This window comes from Euprymna scolopes, chromosome 1, assembly GCF_053919585.1.
Source record: "Euprymna scolopes isolate OS-2025 chromosome 1, ASM5391958v1, whole genome shotgun sequence".
Taxonomy (NCBI): Eukaryota; Metazoa; Mollusca; class Cephalopoda; order Sepiida; family Sepiolidae; genus Euprymna; species Euprymna scolopes.
This window is the reverse complement of record NC_136482.1, coordinates 304,293-325,627: the sequence shown is the minus strand read 5'-3', so window position 1 is coordinate 325,627 and position 21,335 is coordinate 304,293. Positions and strand designations below refer to the sequence as shown.

At 36.6% G+C, this 21,335-nt stretch overlaps 1 protein-coding gene across 2 annotated transcripts in view; it reads right to left on the bottom strand.

The window, feature by feature from the left end:
- The window catches only part of LOC145282558 (uncharacterized), a 98,932-nt gene extending 79,294 nt beyond the window's left edge, over positions 1-19,638 (bottom strand). The window contains exons 1-2 of one of the 2 annotated variants that reach the window (XM_080138894.1): positions 19,595-19,638; positions 10,977-11,043 (exon numbers count right to left, since the gene is read on the bottom strand). Coding sequence is in view for 1 of the 2 variants with exons in the window: in XM_080134483.1 (XP_079990609.1) it covers positions 10,977-11,029 (53 nt within the window). In the remaining variant the exon portion in view is untranslated. The remainder of the gene's footprint in view (positions 1-10,976; positions 11,044-19,594) is intronic. The other variant, XM_080134483.1, reaches the window with a different exon arrangement.
- Between the last annotated feature and the right edge of the window lie 1,697 nt (positions 19,639-21,335).

Here is a 21,335-nt window from a genome sequence, read left to right as displayed (position 1 = left end):
CTCTAGTGTTTCTGCCATTTCTTTAGATATGTGTTCATTTATTTTCCTGTCAGAGTGTGGTGTCATCAGCATATATACCCATCTCAGAGGCAGTTTTGTCGGGCAGGTCATTTATGAATATCAGGAACAGTAGAGGTCCAAGGATAGACCCCTGGGGTACTCCTGCATTTATATCATTGTTTAGATGTACGACCGTTGAGGACAACCTGGATTTTTCTCTTATCTAAGAAGGATTTAATTATGTTAAGTATTCTACCAGTGATACCGTATGATCTAATTTTCCTGAGGAGACCCTCATGCCATACCCTGTCAAAAGCCTTAGATATATCTAGAGCTACCGCTCAGCCAGCCGCTGCTTTGTCCAGTGAATGGCATATACATTCAGAGATTACAGTAAGGATGTCTGGAACAGGCTTGTCTAAATCCATATTGTTGGTCAGTCAGAAGTTTAGCATCTGTAAGGTGATGAACTAGAGCATGGTTAATTAAGGTCTCAAATATTTTGGCAAAAAGTGGGAGGAGACTAATGGGGCGATAATTTAATGGGTCAGTTATTTCGTCAGAATTCTTGAATACTGGTACCACAGAAGCGGTTTTCCACAGCCTGGAAAGCAATATTCATGAAGGCATTTGTTGTAGAGTTTGGAGAGAACTGGAGCTACTTCGGCTGAGCACTTTTTAATAGCACAGCTGGGATGAGATTGGGTCCACATGCTTTTGAAGTGTCAAGGTTTTTATGATAGCATGCACCTGAACAGGGGTGATTTTCAGATCGTCTAGCGTGGGGTCCGTCCGCATAGGAAATTCAGGTAGGGGGGTGGTTGGAAGGGTCCAGTGTGGAGCTTGAGGCAAACCGACTGGAAAGCATGTTAGCCTTTTCGGTTGCTGAGCAAACAATCTCGTGATTGTTGGTTGCCCATTATTTACTACACTGTTGTAGATTTTCCAGAAGTCACGAGTTCCTAGTTTTTGTACTTCGATGCATTTTTTGGTGATTTTCGTAAATTCTATTAGCTGTTGCTATTTCCTTAATGTTACTTCTAGCTTCTGTGTATTTCTGTGTTTGTCGATTAAATTTGCGGTATGCATGCTGCCTTTGAGCAATGGCAGTTGCACAAGTTGAAGTAAACCATTGGGAGAGTGGGGCTTGCTATAAAATTTCCGCATGGGAACATGTGCTTCAATCGCAGTTTTGAACCATTCAGTGGTCTCATTTGCGCACCGTTAATTTTTTTAATTTTTTTTTTTTTTTTTTTTTTTTTTTTTTTTTTTTTACAGTGATCACCACTAATCAAGGCCCGGAAGCCACTCAGGGATAAGGGTTATTGCAAGTACATTAATTTAGTGAGGAGATTTGCTGAAGTGTTTACTTAAGGGGGCGGTTCATTAGGAATTTGTTAACATTGGACTTGAAGACATCCAAGTTGTAGTCCGGAGGGAAGCAGGCAGATGGAACAGAGTTCCACAGACGTGCAGTTCTAGGAAAGAAGCTTTGTTCATGGAATCCGCGTTTTGATTTAGGCACAGATAAAGAGTGGGGGAAATTTTTCACAGTGGATTCAGCTAGACGGGTGTTTTTTGTGAAAGATTGGTGAGGGGGGGGGACCAGAGACTGGAGTTCAGACGAGCATCTGCCATGGAAATAACGATAAAACAAGGACAGGCTCGCAACGTCTCTTCTGTAGGAGAGAGGTTGCAGGGTAGAGAAAAGGGCATCCCCCACTAAGCCACGAAGTCTATTTTGTACTCTGTCAAGGCAGGATAGGCTGTTTTTAGCAGCTCCTGCCCAGATATGGCAACAGTATTCCATCCTTGGACGTACTTGGCTTTTATATAGATAGAGAATTGCATCAGTAGTGAGATATCTTCTGGAGCGGTAGAAGGATCCCACCATCTTTCCAGCGACCTTGGCAACAGACTTGATGTACGTGTTCCATTTCAGATCAGGAGTAAAGGTCAAACCCAGAAGCTTGTCAAAACACGGAGCCTCACCCAGACGAGAGCCATCCATCACAATTGATGCCAGCTGGGGATCAAAGCATTGATGATGTAAGGATAGGAGTTTGGTTTTGGAGGCATTAAAGGTAACCAGCCACATCTTCCCCCACTGAACCACGCGCTCGAGATCAGAGGATAGAGAATCAGAGAGAACTTTGTCATTTACAGCGTTTGATGTGTTGCCGTAGATGGTCGTGTCATCAGCATAGATGTCAACGAATGATTTAAGTATGTGTTTAGGGAGGTCATTGATGTAGATCAGGAAGAGAGTTGGGCCCAGGATTGACCCCTGGGGGACTCCAGCATTTATATTGCAGGCCTCTGATTTTTGTCTATCGACCACTACTCTCATGACCCTATCGGAGAGAAATGATTTAATGATTGAGAAAACATTTCCCGTTATACCGTAGCTGGAAATCTTGTGAAGTAGACCCTTATGCCATACCTTGTCAAAGGCCTTTGATATGTCAAGAGCAATTGCCCTAGAAAGGAAGCCTTTGTCAAGAGATTTACTTATCCTGTGGGATATAACCGTCAGCACATCTGCGGTAGATCTTGCAGAGCGGAAACCATATTGAGTGTCACTAAGAAGGTTATTCCTGCTGAGGTGGTTTACTATTTCTCTATTTAATATGGATTCCAGCAACTTACTCATAACACAGAGGAGACTTATAGGTCTGTATTGAGAGGGAGATGACTTATCACCTGAATTCTTAAATATAGGGCAAACTGAAGAGGTCTTCCAGGGAGTCGGAAAGTACTTAAGGCAGCGCTTAAATAGTTTCGTAAGTATGGGAGCAAGTTCTGGTTGAAGCTTTTTTAACACTATAATTGGGATGCCATCAGGGCCAGTTGCTTTACTGGAATCTAGGTTCTTTATTAGTTTGGCGACCTCCTGCACGGATATTTGTATGTTACCTAGCTTGTTCTGTGTTATAGGAGGAAATATGGGGAGTTGATGGCCTTTGTCGCATAGGGTAGAATTAGCTGCAAAGTTCTTTGCAAATAGTTTGGCCTTGTCCGACGCTGACGAGATGACGTCTCGTCCATTGATAATGGTTGGTATAGAACGCACACTTCTGTTCAGGATTTTATTTGTTATTTGCCAAAACTGGTGGGATCCAAGTCGCTGATCAGCTACCTTGGATTTAACAGACTGGGCATATTGCTCTCTTGCATTTTTGATTACTCTTTTACAGTGGTTGCTGGCAAACCTGAAAGCAGCTTTAGTTTCAGTGCATCTATTACGTTGGTAGCTATGGAAAAAGTGATTTCTGTGCGCGATAGCAACAGCACATTCTGGGGAGAACCATGGCTGGCTGTTAGGTTTTTGTTGAAATTTTTTAGATGGTATGAATTGGTCTATGCCTACAATTAACCATTCGGTCAGTTCTGATACTATAGAGGACACATCCTTTTTAAACATGGAGTGCAGAGGTAAATCAGATATGAATGTACGGAAGCTATCCCAGTCAGCCATAGAGTATCGGTATACAGTACGGTGGAGGGGTACGTCAGGGGGCTTCTTACATTTTGTTTTTATCTTAACTGATACGACGGAGTGGTCGGAGGATCCTAGAGGAGAATGAACGGAACATGAACATAGCTCAGGGGAAGTTGAGAGAAAAAGGTCTAAGAGGCTTGCATATTGACCGGGTGTATCGGGCACACGGGTGGGTTCGCGAACAATCTGAGTGAGGTCATAAGCAATGGCAAAATCATGACAAAACCTTCCCTCGTCATCTGTCTTATTTGAATGGGTCAGCCATTCCACGTTATATACGTTGAAATCACCACATATGTGGATGTTAGCCGAGGGATGTGAAGACAGTATGTGGTCTATTTTCTCAGATATGCTCTTAAAGATAGTAACTCCGCTGTTGTGGGGCCTATAGAGGGCAAATATAAATGCAGTGGTGTTAGCAAGTGCAACCCTGAAGCACATATAGGGTAAATTAGGATCTTCTCTAGAGATATCCCTGCCACACGGGAAGCCATCCTTAATGTAGGCACATATTCCATGCCCATAGCGATCTTGGGGGTCAGATTTAGCTGTTAAATTTGAGTATCCGTTAATTATGAACTCGTCTAGGGTAGTGGTCGGTCCTATTCCAGTTTCACTTAGAAATAATGTCAGGTTTCGTCTCCTGTAATTGGGTTTCAACCTCTGGAAGGTTGGAACGTAGACCCCTGATGTTGGAGAAGGAGACCTGGTAGTAGGGGTCTACGTTGAAAGATGGGGTTCTAGGTTTAATCAAGTTTTTATTCTGGATATATTTCATGTTGAGGTTTGGGGATTTGTGGAATAGGTCGGCATACTTGGTTAGAGCAGTAGAGAGAGGGAAAGTAAGAGAGAAAAAGACGGGAAAAATTTTTTTTTTTTTGTAGCACACGTAAAGGTAAAGCCGTAACAATTACCCACTAGTATGGCATCGAGAGGCCCCACCAGAGACTACTGCATGGTCCAGATCCACTCACCAAATGGCAATACAGCAGTCCCAGTACTTTGCGTCTGCTGATAGGACAGCCTCCTTAGTGGTTAATCCAAGGTTCGGGTCCCTGACTATCAGGCGGATAACGTCAGCCCAGACAAACGTTTACCTCCAGCACCCTTACTAGTGACATGGCCACAAGGACAGACAGACAGAAAAATTTCCGACATCTCGGACTACTGGTCACCAAGTACTACCGACCTTTAAGCAGCTTTTTCTTCACCCTTTGTCAGAAAAATCACTCATTGAATGAGGACTGAATGACAAAATAGGAGAAGCGAGAGTTACTGGAGCTGCTGATAACACATCCACTGTATTATCTACTCTGTTCCGCAGGAAGAGAAAAAATATTTCCCCATGGGGCATCTGATAAGATCTGATGGTTTCCCAGTCAGCCTTTTTATATCTTGTTTTGAGCACTGGCTCTTCAGTTTTGGCTCTAGAGTTTAGGGGGATTTCAACCATTATCACTGCATGATCAGCGTTCCCAAGTGGGCTGTCGGCATTAGTTATACTATCATGAGGAACTGGTCAAAAACAGATCTAAAAGTGATGCGTATTCTTCCTGGTCAGGGAAACGGGTTGGAAATGTAACAATTTGTGATAGGGAGTGAGAGATAAAGCTATGAGTTGTGCTGCCCGCTGCATCTGTAAGTAAAGAATCCAAGCCAGTTTTTGTAGTGGACATCAAAGTCATCAAATACATGTACTTGTGCGCTAGTGTCGAGGGAGAGTGCTGCGTCTATGTTCTCAGAGACTGGTTATTATGGTGCAGTCCTGGGTCGAGGGAAAGCGGTAGAGAAAGTAAAAGTAGCTAATATTGTGTTGCATGGTTAGTCTAAAGCACAAAGGCTTGATCATCCGATTCTAGGTTTGTTTCTCTAGTCAAGGGAAGGGTATTACGAATGTAAACTCCAAGTCCGTGCATGTGTCTGTCAGAGTCCTTACGGTAGAGTGAGAGATATCCAGGCATGTTAAAGTAGTTAGAGGGGATGGAAGAGTGTAGGTTAGTCTCACTTAGTGCTTAGATATCCGGCGTATTTGTTAGGAGAAATGCTTCAACATCAGCTAAATTAGTTCTAAGCCCACGGATATTTGTGAATGCAAGCCTCAAGGGAGGAGGCAAGTTGGTTTTGTTTGACCTTAAACCTGGTTTAAACTTGTTTTTAGATTGTACATACATATACATTTAGTTTACATTGTCAGTTTTTACATATACACACTGTAGCAAGCATCCACTACAAATGAACACAACTTATAAAAAAAAAAAAAAATGGCAGAAATACTAGATGACCTCCAATCTGTAGTGGAATGGGTGCAAAAATGTCACATTCAATGCTGCCAAGACTAAACTGGTTTCATTCAATAATTACAAGAAACCTTTGCCACCAATAGCAATGGCCAGTGACTTCCTATCTGAGAGTACATCTTTTAAACTGCTTGGCCTAACGTTCACAGGAAATATGAGTTGGAACAATTACATCGAAAACATTGCCAGGGCCGCTGAGAAGAAGGTAGGCTCTGTCGTGCTAGAAAACTACCGACACCTGAAAGTATCCTGTACCTCTATAAGGCCACCATTCGCCCATGTATGGAGTATTGCTGTCATATTTGGGCTGGTGAATCTGCTGCTAGTCTCTTGCTCCTAGACAAGGTTCAAAAGAGTCGCCAATCTGATTGGTCCTGAACTGGCATCTAAGCTTCAGCCTCTGTCCCATCAACGAAACGTTGCATCCCTCTGCCTGTTGTACAAGTATTTTAATGGTGAATGCTCTGACAAACTGCAGACACTTGTGCCCCCACGACAGACACCCTCGACAAACCTGATAGGCAGCTAAATCCCACCCCCACGCAGTAGAGATCCCTAGATGTAGAAGATCTTTCTACTCCACTAGTTTCTTCCCCAGAACCGCTAGACTCTGGAATTCCATTCCAGGTCCCTGCTTCCAACTGACATGCAGAAGTTCAAGTGTAACGTGAACAGACATCTTGCTGCCCAATTCCTTACATAATGCCCCAGTAGTTGCTGCCCCTGATAGTAGTCCCCTACACCAAAGTGGCAATGTTTGGGGGGGTGAAAATTTAAAAAAAAAAAAAAAAAAAAAAAAAAAAAAAAAAAAAAGTCAAAACAAAACGTGTAAAGACAGGGTCATAATTTGCTCATCTGCACACATGCAATAAAAGGAACTATGTTACGTTTTGCGTGCAGCGATACAAATAGTCCAGAACATTCTAGAACTCTTCTATATAAGCTTTTGCACAACAAACCAGTCCAGAATGCAGTTTTAGGAGTAAACTGCATTGTTGCCAAGTGTCCTTGTGTGACGTTAAACCACTAACATGACTGCACATCATGCAGCTAAATTTCCAGCATTGAAAGCATATCGAAGGACGGGGGGGGGGCGGACAGTTTTTTTTTTTTTTAATAAAAAAGCCTGTCGGCAGAGGTGAGAAAGATGCATACTGGAACTTGAGAAAATTGTGAGGAAATAGTGACAAATTCTATTTGCACTTTTTTTTTCACCCCAAAATACCATCCTATTTAACTGCAAGAATGGGATAACTGTTCTGAATTTTTAATTTAAAGTAGTTGTCAATTTTGGAAATGGATTTAAAATTTTTTCTCAAATGATTTTAATAAAAGTACATGTCAATATACAGTTAAGATTACAATAAACAAATATACAAAATTAATGCTAGATTTTTCAGAGTTATTTGTTATGCGAACTTAGTTCCATTAAAACTAGTTCATTTCTTGAATTTAAGAAAATTTGAAATTACTCACCTGAGATTAAAGTACTTCCAGGATTTACTCCAGCCAAAAAGATAACTTGTGCTTTTATATTAAAATAACGAAACGATTAAATTTCAAGTAAAACAAATGGTATCTAGGTAATTGTCATCTTGAATAGTAACATGTCCAAAAGTTTTCAATAAAGTTTATATAAGGAAAAAAAAATTTGCCAGACATTTTGAATTACGTCCATTACATGATGTAGGCATCAGGATGTAATCATCTCCCTTGTCAACTTATCACTTTAAGCATAAGTAATTTTGCTTCATTTCATCTTTTTTCAATTATATTTCTACCAGATAGTTTTCATAATTTTTGGACAGGTTATTTGAGATCTGATAAATATGTAGGTACCATTTTTCTCCCCTTGAAATTTTTTTTTTTTTTTTTTTTTTACATAGGCATCAACCACATTATCAAGGCCAAGAGGCCACTCAAGGATAAGGGTTAAAGAGTGTACAGTAGAAATTGGACAATATAGTAATCATTAGTAATGAAAATTTGGTAAATTTGATAACTTATATGGAACGGCTCATCAAGAACCTATTTATGTTAGACTTGAACACAACCATATTGTAGTCAGCCGGAAAGCAGGAAAACGGAAGACAATTCCACAGGCGTGCAGTTCTAAGAAAGAAGCTTTGTTCATGGAATCTACGTTTAGGTTTAGGCACAGATAAAGAGTGGGGGGAATTATTGATAGGGTTTACAGCTAGATGAGTGTTTCTTGTGAAAGTTTGGTGAGGGGGGGGGACCATAGATTGAAGCTCAGTCGAACACTTTCCATGAAAATAACGATACAGAGACAAACTCGCAACATCTTCTGTGAGAGAGGTTGCAAGGAAGAGAAAAGGATATCTCCTACGAGGCTACGAAGTATATTTTGAACTATCAAGGCAGGAAAAGTCCTTTCTAGCAGCTCCTGCCCAGATGTGGCAACAGTATTCCATCCTTGGACGTACCTGGCTCTTATATAGATAGAGAATAGCATCAGCAGTGAGATATTTACCAGATCGATAGAAAGATCCCACCATTTTTCCATGTTTTCAATATTCTGTTATAATATAGAAGCACCAAATAATTAGCCACAAAAATTTCCACTTCCAAAATAACTAGTTATTTGCCCCTATGTAATTTTATGAAGGCAGGCCACCCCTTCAACAGGGTTAATAGCTGGATTCTATCAGTAAACTCGTTTTCACATACATTAATGTACAGACATAAGAGAACCATCACATATGGTCGATGCGACTGCTTCCTTTCTCTTAAACATGTACACATATCCAAGTGTGTACATGTCAATATACATCAGTTAAAATTTCCCATTGTCTAAATCTAAACGCAGGTTCCATGAACAAAGCTTTCCTTAGAACTGCCCGCCTGTGGAACACTGTTCTGCTGTCCTGTTTCTCAGTTAAATACAACATTGTAACCTTCAAATCCAATGTAAACAAGTTCTTGTTGAGCCATTATCAAATTCTACCCAACTTACACCATTAACGATTACTACACTACCAACGTACATTGATTAACCCTTATCTTCCAGTGGCCTTTGGGTATTGACAAGTAGTGACCAATTAAAAATTGCAATAAAACCAATCTACAAAATTGATGCAAGATTAATAAGAGTTTTGTTTGCATAATGTGAACATAATTTCAAACTTAGGTGAATTTTTAATTACTTGCACATTAGAGTATCCTGTACTGCTACAAGGCCATTGTTCAACCATGCATGAAGTATTATTACCACATCTAGGCTGGTGCATCTGCCACTGGTCACACTCCTAAACAGGGTTATATATATATATATATATATATATATATTTTTTTTTTTTTTACAGTGATCACCACTTATCAAGGCCCGGAAGCCACTCCGGGATAAGGGTTATTGCAAGTACATTACGTTAGTGTGGAGATTTGATGGAGTGTTTACTTAAGGGGGCGGTTCATTAGGAATTTGTTAACATTAGACTTGAAGACATCCAAGTTGTAGTCCGGAGGGAAGCAGGCAGACGGAACAGAGTTCCACAGGCGTGCAGTTCTAAGAAAGAAGCTTTGTTCATGGAATCCGCGTTTTGATTTAGGCACAGATATAGAGTGGGGGAAATTTTTCACAGTGGATTCAGCTAGACGGGTGTTTTTCGTGAAAGATTGGCGAGGGGGGACCAGGGATTGGAGTTCAGACGAGCACCTGCCATGAAAATAACGATAAAACAAGGATAGGCTCGAGAGAGAGATAGTGGGAGAGAGGTTGCAGGGTAGAGAAAAGGGCATCCCCCACTAAGCCACAAAGTCTATTTTGTACTCTGTCAAGGCAGGATAGGCTGTTTTTGGCAGCTCCTGCCCAGATATGGCAACAGTATTCCATCCTTGGACGTACTTGGCTTTTATATAGATAGAGAATTGCATCAGTAGTGAGATATCTTCTGGAGTGGTAGAAGGATCCCACCATCTTTCCAGCGACCTTGGCAACAGACTTGATGTACGTGTTCCATTTGAGATCAGGAGTAAAGGTCAAACCCAGAAGCTTGTCAAAACACGGGGCCTCACCCAGACGAGAGCCATCCATCACAATTGATGCCAGCTGGGGATCAGAGCGTTGATGATGTAAGGAGATATATATATATATATATATATATATAAAAAGCCACCAACCTAATAAGTCCTGAACTATCAACTGAACTCCAACCTGTCCCATCATCAAAACATGGGATCTTTGTGCCTGATTTACAAGTATTTCAATAGCAAGTGCTCTAATGAACTAAGCACTAGTACCCTAGTGACATTCCCTCCCAGACCATTGCTTCCCCGACTACTGGCATGCAGAAATTCAAGTACACTTTAAACAGACATCTCACTGCCAAACTCCTTAAATATCCCCCACAAATTGAATTCCAAATAGCCCTCACAACTAAGTGGTCCTGTGCCTTGTTTAGGGTGAATATAAAAAATTTTAAATTAAGGAAGGGGTTAAAATGCTTTCATATTTTGGGGAATCAGCCATTCATTTTGCATGCATGTAGTTTCTAAACAGTTTAAAAATACAACTTAATGTTAGCCATTTGAATTCATTGTACAAGAAAAAATAATTAGCCCAGCAAACCTACAATTTTAAAATTTATAACATTTGTGTACATATTAAAATCTAACAAAACAAAATAGTAAAGACAGCACTTCCAGTCTTCATATTTAGTGGTTTTGAACATTTGCCAAAATTACAAAAATGTGGATTTTACACTTCAATTTCCTACAAAATATGTATAATTTAGTATTTGAAAATATAAATTTAATATCTTTACAGAAAAAAAAAGATTTTATAAGAAAGGGTACATTAGGTTTTGTGATAGTAAAAAAAAAAAAAAAAAAAAATACTTAAATTTAAAAAATTTGATTTCTTGAATTTATAATTTAAAAAAGTTAAAATGTTTTCACATTTGGGATTGGCCATTCATTTCGCATGTATGTAGTTTCAAAGCAGTAAAAATACAATTGGATGTTAATCATTTGAATTCAGATTTACTGTACAAGACAAATATATTAAGTTATAAATTTAAATATTTACATAAAACAAAATAGTAAAAATGACAGCACTTCCATTCTTTATATTTAGCTGTTTTGACCCAAATATACACAAAATGTGGATTTTATGCTTACGAAAATAAAGTTTCCTACAAAGTATATAATATAATTACCCAAAGTGTCTTTGATCATCCATAACAAATCTTCGAAAGTTTTCATTTGTCATTGAAACAGACAGATCTGGGGGAGGAAAAGACTTCGTTAATATAAAGCATTTCAAATATCAGTGCAGAATATCAAACCCTACAAATCCATATTGCCACAGACTAAAAGTTAATGGAAGTTTTTACCCCCCCCCCTGGAGAATTTATTCCCTTATCAAAGCAAATTCTGGTTTAGACAACGGGCCAGAAGTTAATGCTATGTGGATAACCATTAAATTTAAATGCAAAACTCATCCCCACTAAAAACTAAAATTTAATTTTTCTAGGTTATCTAATTGTTAGAGAAGGGAGGTGTATTCAAGACATTTGTAATTTGAAATTAACCGAGAAATTGTAGGTAAGTGTTAAAAATGCGACGATAATTGCAGAGAAATTTAATATAATTCTATCGCTTCTGGAAACTATGGTTGCATTTTCATTTTTATGCAAAATCGATTGAAAGTGCATTGGTTTCAGCATCCCGTTATCTTAAAACAGTTCTTTCCCTTTAGACATGTAAACTATGAAAGTTTTTATTACTTTCATAAAAATATTTGATTTTTTTTTTTTTTTTTTTTAAATATAAAAGTAGTTTTGGGTTTGTATTACTGGACACAGATTCGAAAAAGTTGTCAAAAAACAAATATATAACAAATAAATGTTATCAAAGGCAAGATAAGTTACTTTTCTGCCAAACTGGATATAATTTTTGTGTTTTTATTCAATGTAACATTTATTCAGCTCGAAAAACAGTGTTTACCGATGTATTCGAAAATTCAAGATGGCGTCTCACACCCTCTTTAACACCGTAAGTTTGGGAAAAGGTGTTATAAATAAGAAACTATACAAAATACTATTAAAAACCCGCCGAATATATGTCAACCTATGTCATGGTAACATATTGAGCGAGTTTCTAACAGTATTTTATCCGTTTTTTTATTTATAACATCTTTTCCCAAACTTACCGTGTTAAAGAGAGAATAAGACGCCATCTTGAATGTTCCAATACATCGGTAAAAACTGTATGGTTTTCGAGCTGAATAAACATGTTACATTGAATAAAAACACGAAAAATATATCCAGTTTGGTAGAAAAGTAACTTATCTTGCCTTTGATAACATTTATTTGTTATATATTTGTTTTTTGACAACTTTTTCGAATCTATGTGTACAGTAATACAAACCCGTGGTTTTAACTGTGCTATCATGAAACAAAACTTTACATTCTAGTCTTGTCTTAACACTTGTGCTATTACAAAACTAATAGCAATTTTTATTTACATTTCTGTAAATATTAAAGAAATTAAAGTTTCTACGAGTTCCTATTTCGCATGACGCTTTTACACGAGTCATCGATGACTCGTGTAAAAGTGTCGCTGTCTGTGGCCAATATACAAATTGATCAATTTGTTAAATACAAAATTTCAAATGTTGGCTTACACGTAGTTCCAGGGATTAATTAAAAATTCAGTGCACAAATTTAAGACGCTGGAAGTGGAGTTAAGCTAAATATGGAACGGATGTCCAAGCATGGAACGAAATATGAACTCAAACGTTTTACATTTAATATTTATAGACATGTAAATAGAAATTTACACTAGTTTTGTAATAGCACAAGTGTTAAGACTAAAATGTAAATGAAAAAACATGATAGAAAAGTAGTTTTAACATTTGTGCTATTTAAAAACAATTCATAGAAACATTTTATTTCAAAAAGTAAAAACTTTCATTTATAAAAATGTAAAGTATTTAAAATATTTACAGAAATTAAATTTTACATTTCTGTAAATAGTTTTAATATATATTTTTAATTTGTAGAATTTTCCAAATTTTATTACAATTGTCATAAATAATGCATCATAAAACAAAGTAGCTACCTTCATTTAATTATGAAACCGAAGTTGATTGTTTAATAAGTGTTAAAATTAAAATTTTTAAAATAATTTCCAGATGGTTTCGTATTTCATGTCATGTTTAGTGACATCGGTTCCATATTTTAGCTAAACAGCATATTTACTGTCTGGTTGCATTAAGTTTTTCGGAAAGGTCATATGCACTCAAATTGTATTAAAGATTATGATATGCTGAATGTATTCGCGTTAAAATCCTAAAGAAAAAATGAAATAGAAACAAGGTGTCACAAGAGTTATAAAAAAAAGTGGGATGGATTTTCTTCAGTAAAATCAGATATTGTATCTAATTGCTTGTGGGGAGAGATTGCTATTTACTCACATCTACCCCCCCCCCTTCCTAGAAGGGGAGGGGCAGCGGCAGCACTATACTGGGACAAATTAAAATTGCCACAATCGATTTCCTTAACTGACAGAGGGCAAAAAAGACAATATAGTTTGAAAAGACACTTTGGGTTTGTTTTACTGTACATAGATTCAAACACGTTGTCACAAAAATATATAACAAATAAATGTTATCAAAGGGAAGATAAATTACTTTTCTGCCTAACTGGATATTTTTTTGGTGTTTTTATTTAATGTAACATGTTTATTCAGCTCGAAAAACAGTGTTTACCGATGTATTGGAAAATTTTAAATGGCAGCCAGCCGACTCTTTAAGGCGGTCAGTTTGGGAAAATGAGTTATAAATAAACAGACAAAATACTGTTAGAAACTCGTTCAATATGTTACCGTGACATAGGCCGACATATGCGGCGAGTTTTTAACAGTATTTTGACTTTTTTTATTTATAACTCCTTTTCCCAAACTTACCGTCTCCGAGAGAGAGAGAGAGAGAGAGTCAGCCGCCATTTTGAATTTTCCAATACGTCGGTAAACACTGTTTTTCGAGCTGAATAAACATGTTACATTAAATATAAACACTAAAAACATATCCAGTTAGGTAGAAAAGTAACTTATCTTTTCTTTGATAACATTTGTTATATATTTGTTTTTTTGACAACTTTTTCGAATCTATGTGTACAGTAATTCAAACCCGTCCCCATTTAGCTAGACTTAAAGGGGTCCTATTATATAAGATTTTTAATAAATCAGATTCTCATCTTGTGCTATTTTTCATTTATACAACTGCCAGGTTTCAGCGAATTATCGGTTGGACACTACTAATCTACCAGAAATTAAAAGCAAAAGTTAATATTTATACATTTGAAAAGGTTGCTCAGTTTTTAATTACAACGTTCTAGTAAGTTGACCCCCTATTGGAAACGTGGGAGGAGCACCAAAAATGGAATTAGGAGGAAAAAAGTGGGGCATATATGACCCCCCCCCTCAAATAGCAAGAAAAAGATGATCCTCTCTAACCTTAAAAAAACCCTGTGATGTATTCTACTTTCCAATATAGGGATAGATTTACTAGAACGTAAATAAAAAAAACTGAGCATCCATTTCAAATGTTGAATGATTTGTTTGATAATCTGGTAAACTAGGTTAAATCGATAATCCACTAAAAAAAAAAAAAAAAAAAAAAAAAAAAAAAAAAAATCACGACGTGACTTCATTGCCAGAAAAAGTGTAGCCATTAAAAATATTTTTCTTTGACATGCGAAATTGGTAAAATGCGTGCATAAAATAGCTACTACTTCAGGAATTACAGTGCTTCTGCTTCATATCCAGAAAACTACTTGTTTGTAGCAAATTTAAATGCAAATAGTAAATCGCCCCATCTATATGTTTGCTATTGGTTTTGAGAAAATCACAGGATTACTGTGTAAGACGAGAAAAACTAACATCTTAAAAAATCGTGAACTGGAAGTGAAATAAAATTTAAATTTCAGATATTCAGTTGCACTATTTTTAATTTGGAATAATTTCATTATATTTTTACACTTGTAAAGTTTTAAGCAAATAAAAGCCTAAGTAAATAAATTCAGTTGTGTATGTAATGATTTTTTCTCTAAATACTTCTTAAATGCGAAATAAAACAATACTTATGCAAAATGTTATTTAGAAAGCCATTTGACGTGGAGGGAATGGGCAATGGCGTTCTGTAACTATTATGTACTTTCAACTAAATTTAAACATATCGTAAATGTTACTATCGGAATGCCCCGGCCAAATCACCGCTAAAAAATCGACTGCATCCAAATTTAAAGACCGAACTGGAAACTGTGAAATGAAAATTTATATGTAGGAATAAACGCTGCACTTATAGTTCAGGTACACATTTACCGGAAAAAAAAAATGTATTTTCCCCTGTTATTTTAGCAAGAATTACTAAAGTGATTTACCACATCGGAGTCTTTAGCAAATATTTTAGATCGATCTTAAATAGTTTTCATAAACGGTTTATGAAAACTTTTTTTTTTGGTTCTTCAATTCTAGAACTTGTGTAGTTTAACAAGTGCTTCTGCAGTTTAACTGTTTTTCTGTAAGTAACAGGTCAACATTTAGCGAGTTTAATACCGTTTAACATTTCACAGAAATTTTGTGTTTACATTTAGGGGGACGGTAGAGGGACGGGGGTGTTGTGGCATGTTACTTATGGAAAAACGGTTAATTAAACTGCAGAAGCACCAGTTAACCTACACAAGTTCTATAATTGAATACCCCCCAACGAAAAACAAGTGTTTTTGTAAACCGATTATGAAAACTTACCGACAGCATTTTTACTATTAAATGAGGTTAAAACTATTTTATGAAAAATATTTGTCATTTAAAATGTCTGCCATGTATTCATGCGCCTTATGAAGTATCAAGTGACTGTGCGTGCATTTCAGTAAGAAATGAATCGCCCGTAGCATAAACGAAAGGTTGAAATGGTGCAAAGTAGTCTCGGGGTCCAGGGGGTTCACCTCATGCAAGCAGTAAATTTGCGACTGGTTTGATTATCACATTCATTGTCAGCAACCTCAAATACCCCTAGAAAACTAAGTTACCATTTTTTTTTTTTTTTTTTTTTTTTTTACAGATTGTATAAAAATATGATGGTCAAAGAAACGTGTTTGTGCCTTATGTGACTACATAAATAATGAACTTACCCTCAAGTGGAATCTGAAAGAGACACCATGAAGATTGAGCTTTTATACCAAACCCGAGTCACATGTTTACAGGTCATGTGATGGGGAAGGGATAAAAACGGTGTGAGAAGTGGAGGAGAGAAGGAAAGAAAAGTCAAGCATTTTGTTTAACCACTATCAGGAAGCAACTGCTGCAAGAACAATGAACAAATTTTTTTGGAAGGAAAAAAAAAAAAAAAAAATCGGCAACTAAATTATTTTAACAAATGTATCAAAATTTAGTAAGATTTTGTACAAATGTATGAAAATATTTTAAAGTATAAAAATGTATCAATTTAATTTGAATTTTTTATGGTGCTTACGTAGTTTTGGTTCCACGCTGAAATAACGTTATTTCAAAAGCCATTCTTAACATGGAGAGGGATTGTTTTTGAATTTCTGCCACTACAAACTCCACTAAGTAGGATTAACCGGGATTCAAAATGTTAAAATTTTTTAACTTTCTAAATATTTAAGCGTGATAACATGCATAAGTAGTCTTATGGTTTCTGAATTTAATTTTCATTTCCAGTTTGTTTTTGGATTGCTACAATAAATGGTTCTTGTAGGACATTAATTTTTCCCCTTACATCGTAATCCCAGGATTATAATTTCTCAACACCAATAGCAGACTGGTAATTCTTTTTGGGATAGCATGCCAAGTCGTCAAAAAGTATGCCAAATTTCATTCCGTCATAACTCCTAAAAACAAGACAAAAACAAACCAAAACTTATATCTAGCGAATAAACATAAGATTCGTTATGAAAAACCACGTTATTTTCTTAAATCCAACAACGGAGCTGAAGTGTTTTCGATTGTAAAATTTTTTTTTTTTTTTTTTTTTTAAATAAACATGTTTTCATGTTTTCATATTTATTTGCTGGATAAGTGTATGAAGATCATAAACATAAATTTTATTCATTTTTATTCTTTCGAAAAAAAGTTCAGCGGTACGCCACAGATTTATTAAAGTTTTGTTTTATAATCGAAAACATCGACTTCAGCTCCGTTGTTTGATTTTAATAAACACGTTTTGTTTCATATATAATTTTGTTTATTCGCTACATACAAGATGTAAAATTTCTATAGAAAGTTTTTATGACGAATGAAATTTGGCACGTGACATACTTTTTGGCATGCTAGCGTCCAAAAAAGAATTACAGACTATATTAATAGAGACACCTACTACACAAGTTCCAACTTAAGGAAGGGGCGAGGTCTGAAAGACCGCACGGATCAAAATAGAGTAGGGTACTTACATTTGCTGTGGCACCCTCGACAGAGTACCATATAATCACTTTTTCCCCAAAGTAAAGATAAGACTCGAATTTCGGACGCTATTGTGTATTTGCACCCGATTCGGATTAGGGGGAAAATAGTTCATATTTTGCAAGAATTGAACAATGAATTAAGAGTCGCACTTCGTTTACAAAGCCATATAATGTAACTTTTTTTCTCAGAAAAGTTACAAGTTTTTAGTCTTTATTTTGAACCTTTATAACAATTACAAAATTAAGTTTAGGCACCGTTTTTTGTGAAATTGCCAACAAATATAAGGGTATTTTACATTAGGTCCACCTCCAATTATGTTTTCGACTATGCTGCATACGAAAATCGGATTTAAATTTTTGCATAAAGTAGTTATCGAGAAGCTGTATTATGCGTTGTATTCTTTGGCAGCCATCTTTTGCGCGCGCCATAAACAAATTTACTTATCTATGACCGACACTACCACCTATCAAACAAGCATTTATCGGTAATCTCCAAAAATACCGTTAGGGCTTACAACATGGCCGCCAGAAGAGTCACGTGATCCGGTAGGTGTATCAGAATTTTAGGCGGAATTTTTGACACCCCCCAACAAAAAACTGCGAATAAAATATATAAAACTCGTAATTTCTGTTTTTAAAGTGGGTTGTCAATTTTCTTTATGAAATATACTTCCAAAATAAACTATTACAGTCGTTTAAAACAATAGAAGTATTATTTTTTTAAAAACAATGTTTAAAAAATGTCTACGAACGTGCGTAGACATTTTGTAAACATTGTTTTTAAAAAATAAAAAATAATACTTCTATTATGTTTTAAACGACTGTAATAGTTTATTTTGGAAGTATATTTCATAAAGAAATTGAAACCCACTTTAAAAACAGAAATTACGAGTTTTATTTATTTTATTCGCAGTTTTTTGTTGGGGGGTGTCAAAAATTCCGCCTAAAATCCTGATACACCTACCGGATCACGTGACTCTTCTGGCGGCCATGTTGTAAGCCCTAACGGTATTTTTGGAGATTACCCATTTATCTTTCCTATAGGAACATGGTTGTGTACACTCAGGACATGTTACACTTTGATAATGCAGTGTATTATTACTAATACAGGTTGTCGGAGGAAATTTCTACTCTTCCTGTAACAAACCCATAAATCGTTAGACAGTACGGTACTTCTACAGCCTATCGCAGAAACTGGAGACGCCATTTTATTTCGCGCACCTGCCATTAAAATCCAAGGGAGAAATCAGTATTTTAAACTATGGTCGAAGCATGAAATAAAGATTAAGCTGGAGAAAGATATGCTTCCGGAAAGAGGCAACCTAAAATTAAATGAAAAACTCGTTTTCATTAAAACAAAACATTTCCAATTAAACAATTATGGAAATTGGTTCTTTCACTTTATTTACTTTTCATAGTTCTTTCCGGAAACTTATCTAGTTTAAACTTTATTTCTAACTTCGCCCATAGTTTAAAATACGGATTTCTCCCTTGGATTTTAATGGCAAGTGCGTGAAATAAAATGGCGTCTCCAGTTTCGGCGATAACGTGCAGAAGCACCGAAAGTACTTATGATAAATTGTGGGGCGGGGGGGGGGGGAAATTGAGATTATAAAAACATGTGAAAAAGTGTTAGTGGTATTCCGAATGAAGTGATATAAACGTTCAGTCGGAAAAATCATTTGGTTGTGAATTTGGGTTACGCGGGACGCGGGCTTGTTTACGTATGCACGCGTATCAGACTTCTTGTGCGCATGCGTTTCTGAAAATCTATAATACAGGTCTTTATATCTCGCAAACTACTTTGTGTGAAATTTAAATGACATTTTCGTCTTCAGCATAGTCGAAAACCGAGAGTGTCACAATTTTAAAGAAATTTATGGATTGTTGGCCGTAGAGAAATAAATTCGCTTTGCTTCAGTATCAGTGGCGCGTGCGCGAATAGAGTGTTCATTTTGAGTCGTTAGTGTGGGATCACGAAACGTTAATGGAAAATGTAGGCATTTCCACCAGTTCCACTGTTGATTAGCAATCTTTCAGCTCGGAAGTTTTCGACAACTTGTTTCAAAAGTAAGACCCAACAAGAAGCCAAAGTATTGAGGTCGAAGTTTCAATTTACCAAAATATTTTGTAGACAATCTCGTTGTGAAAAAGTTTAAACATTAAAAGACCTATAATTTTGTTATGAAAGTTATAAAAACTTTAAATGAAACTTCCATTTTTATATTAAAAACTTACATTATATACAGTGTTGGTCATCCGTACCTCAAAACTTGTCTGACGTCATTTCCGCCGAATGGCTTTGTAAACAAAGTGCGACTCTTAACGAAAACCGAGACGGTAGTACTTACCGGTAATCTTTACTCTCTCTCAAATTTAACAAACGACACGAAATCCGAATTTCGCCGTCGGTTTTATCAACACTGACTATCACGTGATGGAACGATCCAGTATTCGCCAGATTCGGTAGTTTGGAAGAAACCATGCTAAAAATGTACGAGTCTCTTCTTCTTCTTCTTTTTTTAAATTACTTTTTTATTTGGAGTTTTCATTCTAAATAAGATAATCTTTACACGTCTCGTTGTTAAAAAGTTTTGAAGTACAGACAACCAAACGAAAAAGTGGTCGAAAACAAATATAGGACAAATAAGTGTTACCAAAGGCAAGATAAGTTATTCTTCTATTTACTTGTATGTGTGTGTGTGTGTGTGTGTGTGTGTGTGTATATATATATATATATATATATATATATATATGAAAAGGAAAACCTAAAATAGATAAATGGTAATCAACGTTAAAAAATGCTCAGGAAACAGGTTACAGACCACATGCGAGTGAAGAGGAAAGGAACTTTGTTCCTTCTTACTCTGGAAAAGAATTTACAAATGTGCGTGTCCAGAGTTAGAAGGGACATAAAGTTCTTTCCCTCTTCACTCGCATGTGGTCTGCAACCAGTTTTCTCAGCATTTTTTTTTTAAACTCAATCCTGATGATGTTCCCCTGAAATAGGGACGAAACTTTCATTACCGTTTATATATATATATATATATATATATATATATATATATATTACACAGTGATCACCACTTATCAAGGTCCGGAAGCCACTCAGGGATAAGGGTTATTGCAAGTACATTACGTTAGTGTGGAGATTTGATGAAGTGTTTACTTAAGAGGGCGGTTCATTAGGAATTTGTTAACATTGGACTTGAAGACATCCAAGTTGTAGTCAGGTGGGAAGCAGGCAGACGGAACAGAGTTCCACAGGCGTGGAGTTCTAAGAAAGAAGCTTTGTTCATGGAATCCACGTTTTGATTTAGGCACAGATATAGAGTGGGGGAAATTTTTCACAGTGGATTCAGCTAGACGGGTGTTTTTCGTGAAAGATTGGCGAGGGGTGGGAACCAGAGATTGGAGTTCAGACGAGCACCTACCATGGAAATAACGATAAAACAAGGATAGGCTCGCAACGTCTCTTCTGTGGGAGAGAGGTTGCAGGGTAGAGAAAAGGGCATCCCCCACTAAGCCACAAAGTCTATTTTGTACTCTGTCAAGGCAGGATAGGCTGTTTTTAGCAGCTCCTGCCCAGATATGGCAGCAGTATTCCATCCTTGGACATACTTGGCTTTTATATAGATAGAGAATTGCATCAGTAGTGAGATATCTTCTGGAGCGGTAGAAGGATCCCACCATTTTTCCAGCGACTTTGGCAACAGACTTGATGTACATGTTCCATTTCAGATCAGGAGTAAAGGTCAAACCCAGAAGCTTGTCAAAACACGGGGCCTCACCCAGACGAGAGTCATTCATTACAATTGATGCCAGATGGGGATCAGAGCGTTGATGATGTAAGGATAGGAGTTTGGTTTTGGATGCATTAAAGGTAACCAGCCATATCTTCCCCCACTGAAGGGATATTATATATATATATATATATATATATATATATATATATATATATATATATATATATATATGTCTGTCTGTCTGTGTACATTTCCCGACAAAATAACTCAATTTTCAGTCTACAGACTCAAGATTTTACATAAGGTGTATTGAGATTTCTGAAAATCTTTTTAATCGGTTTTTAGT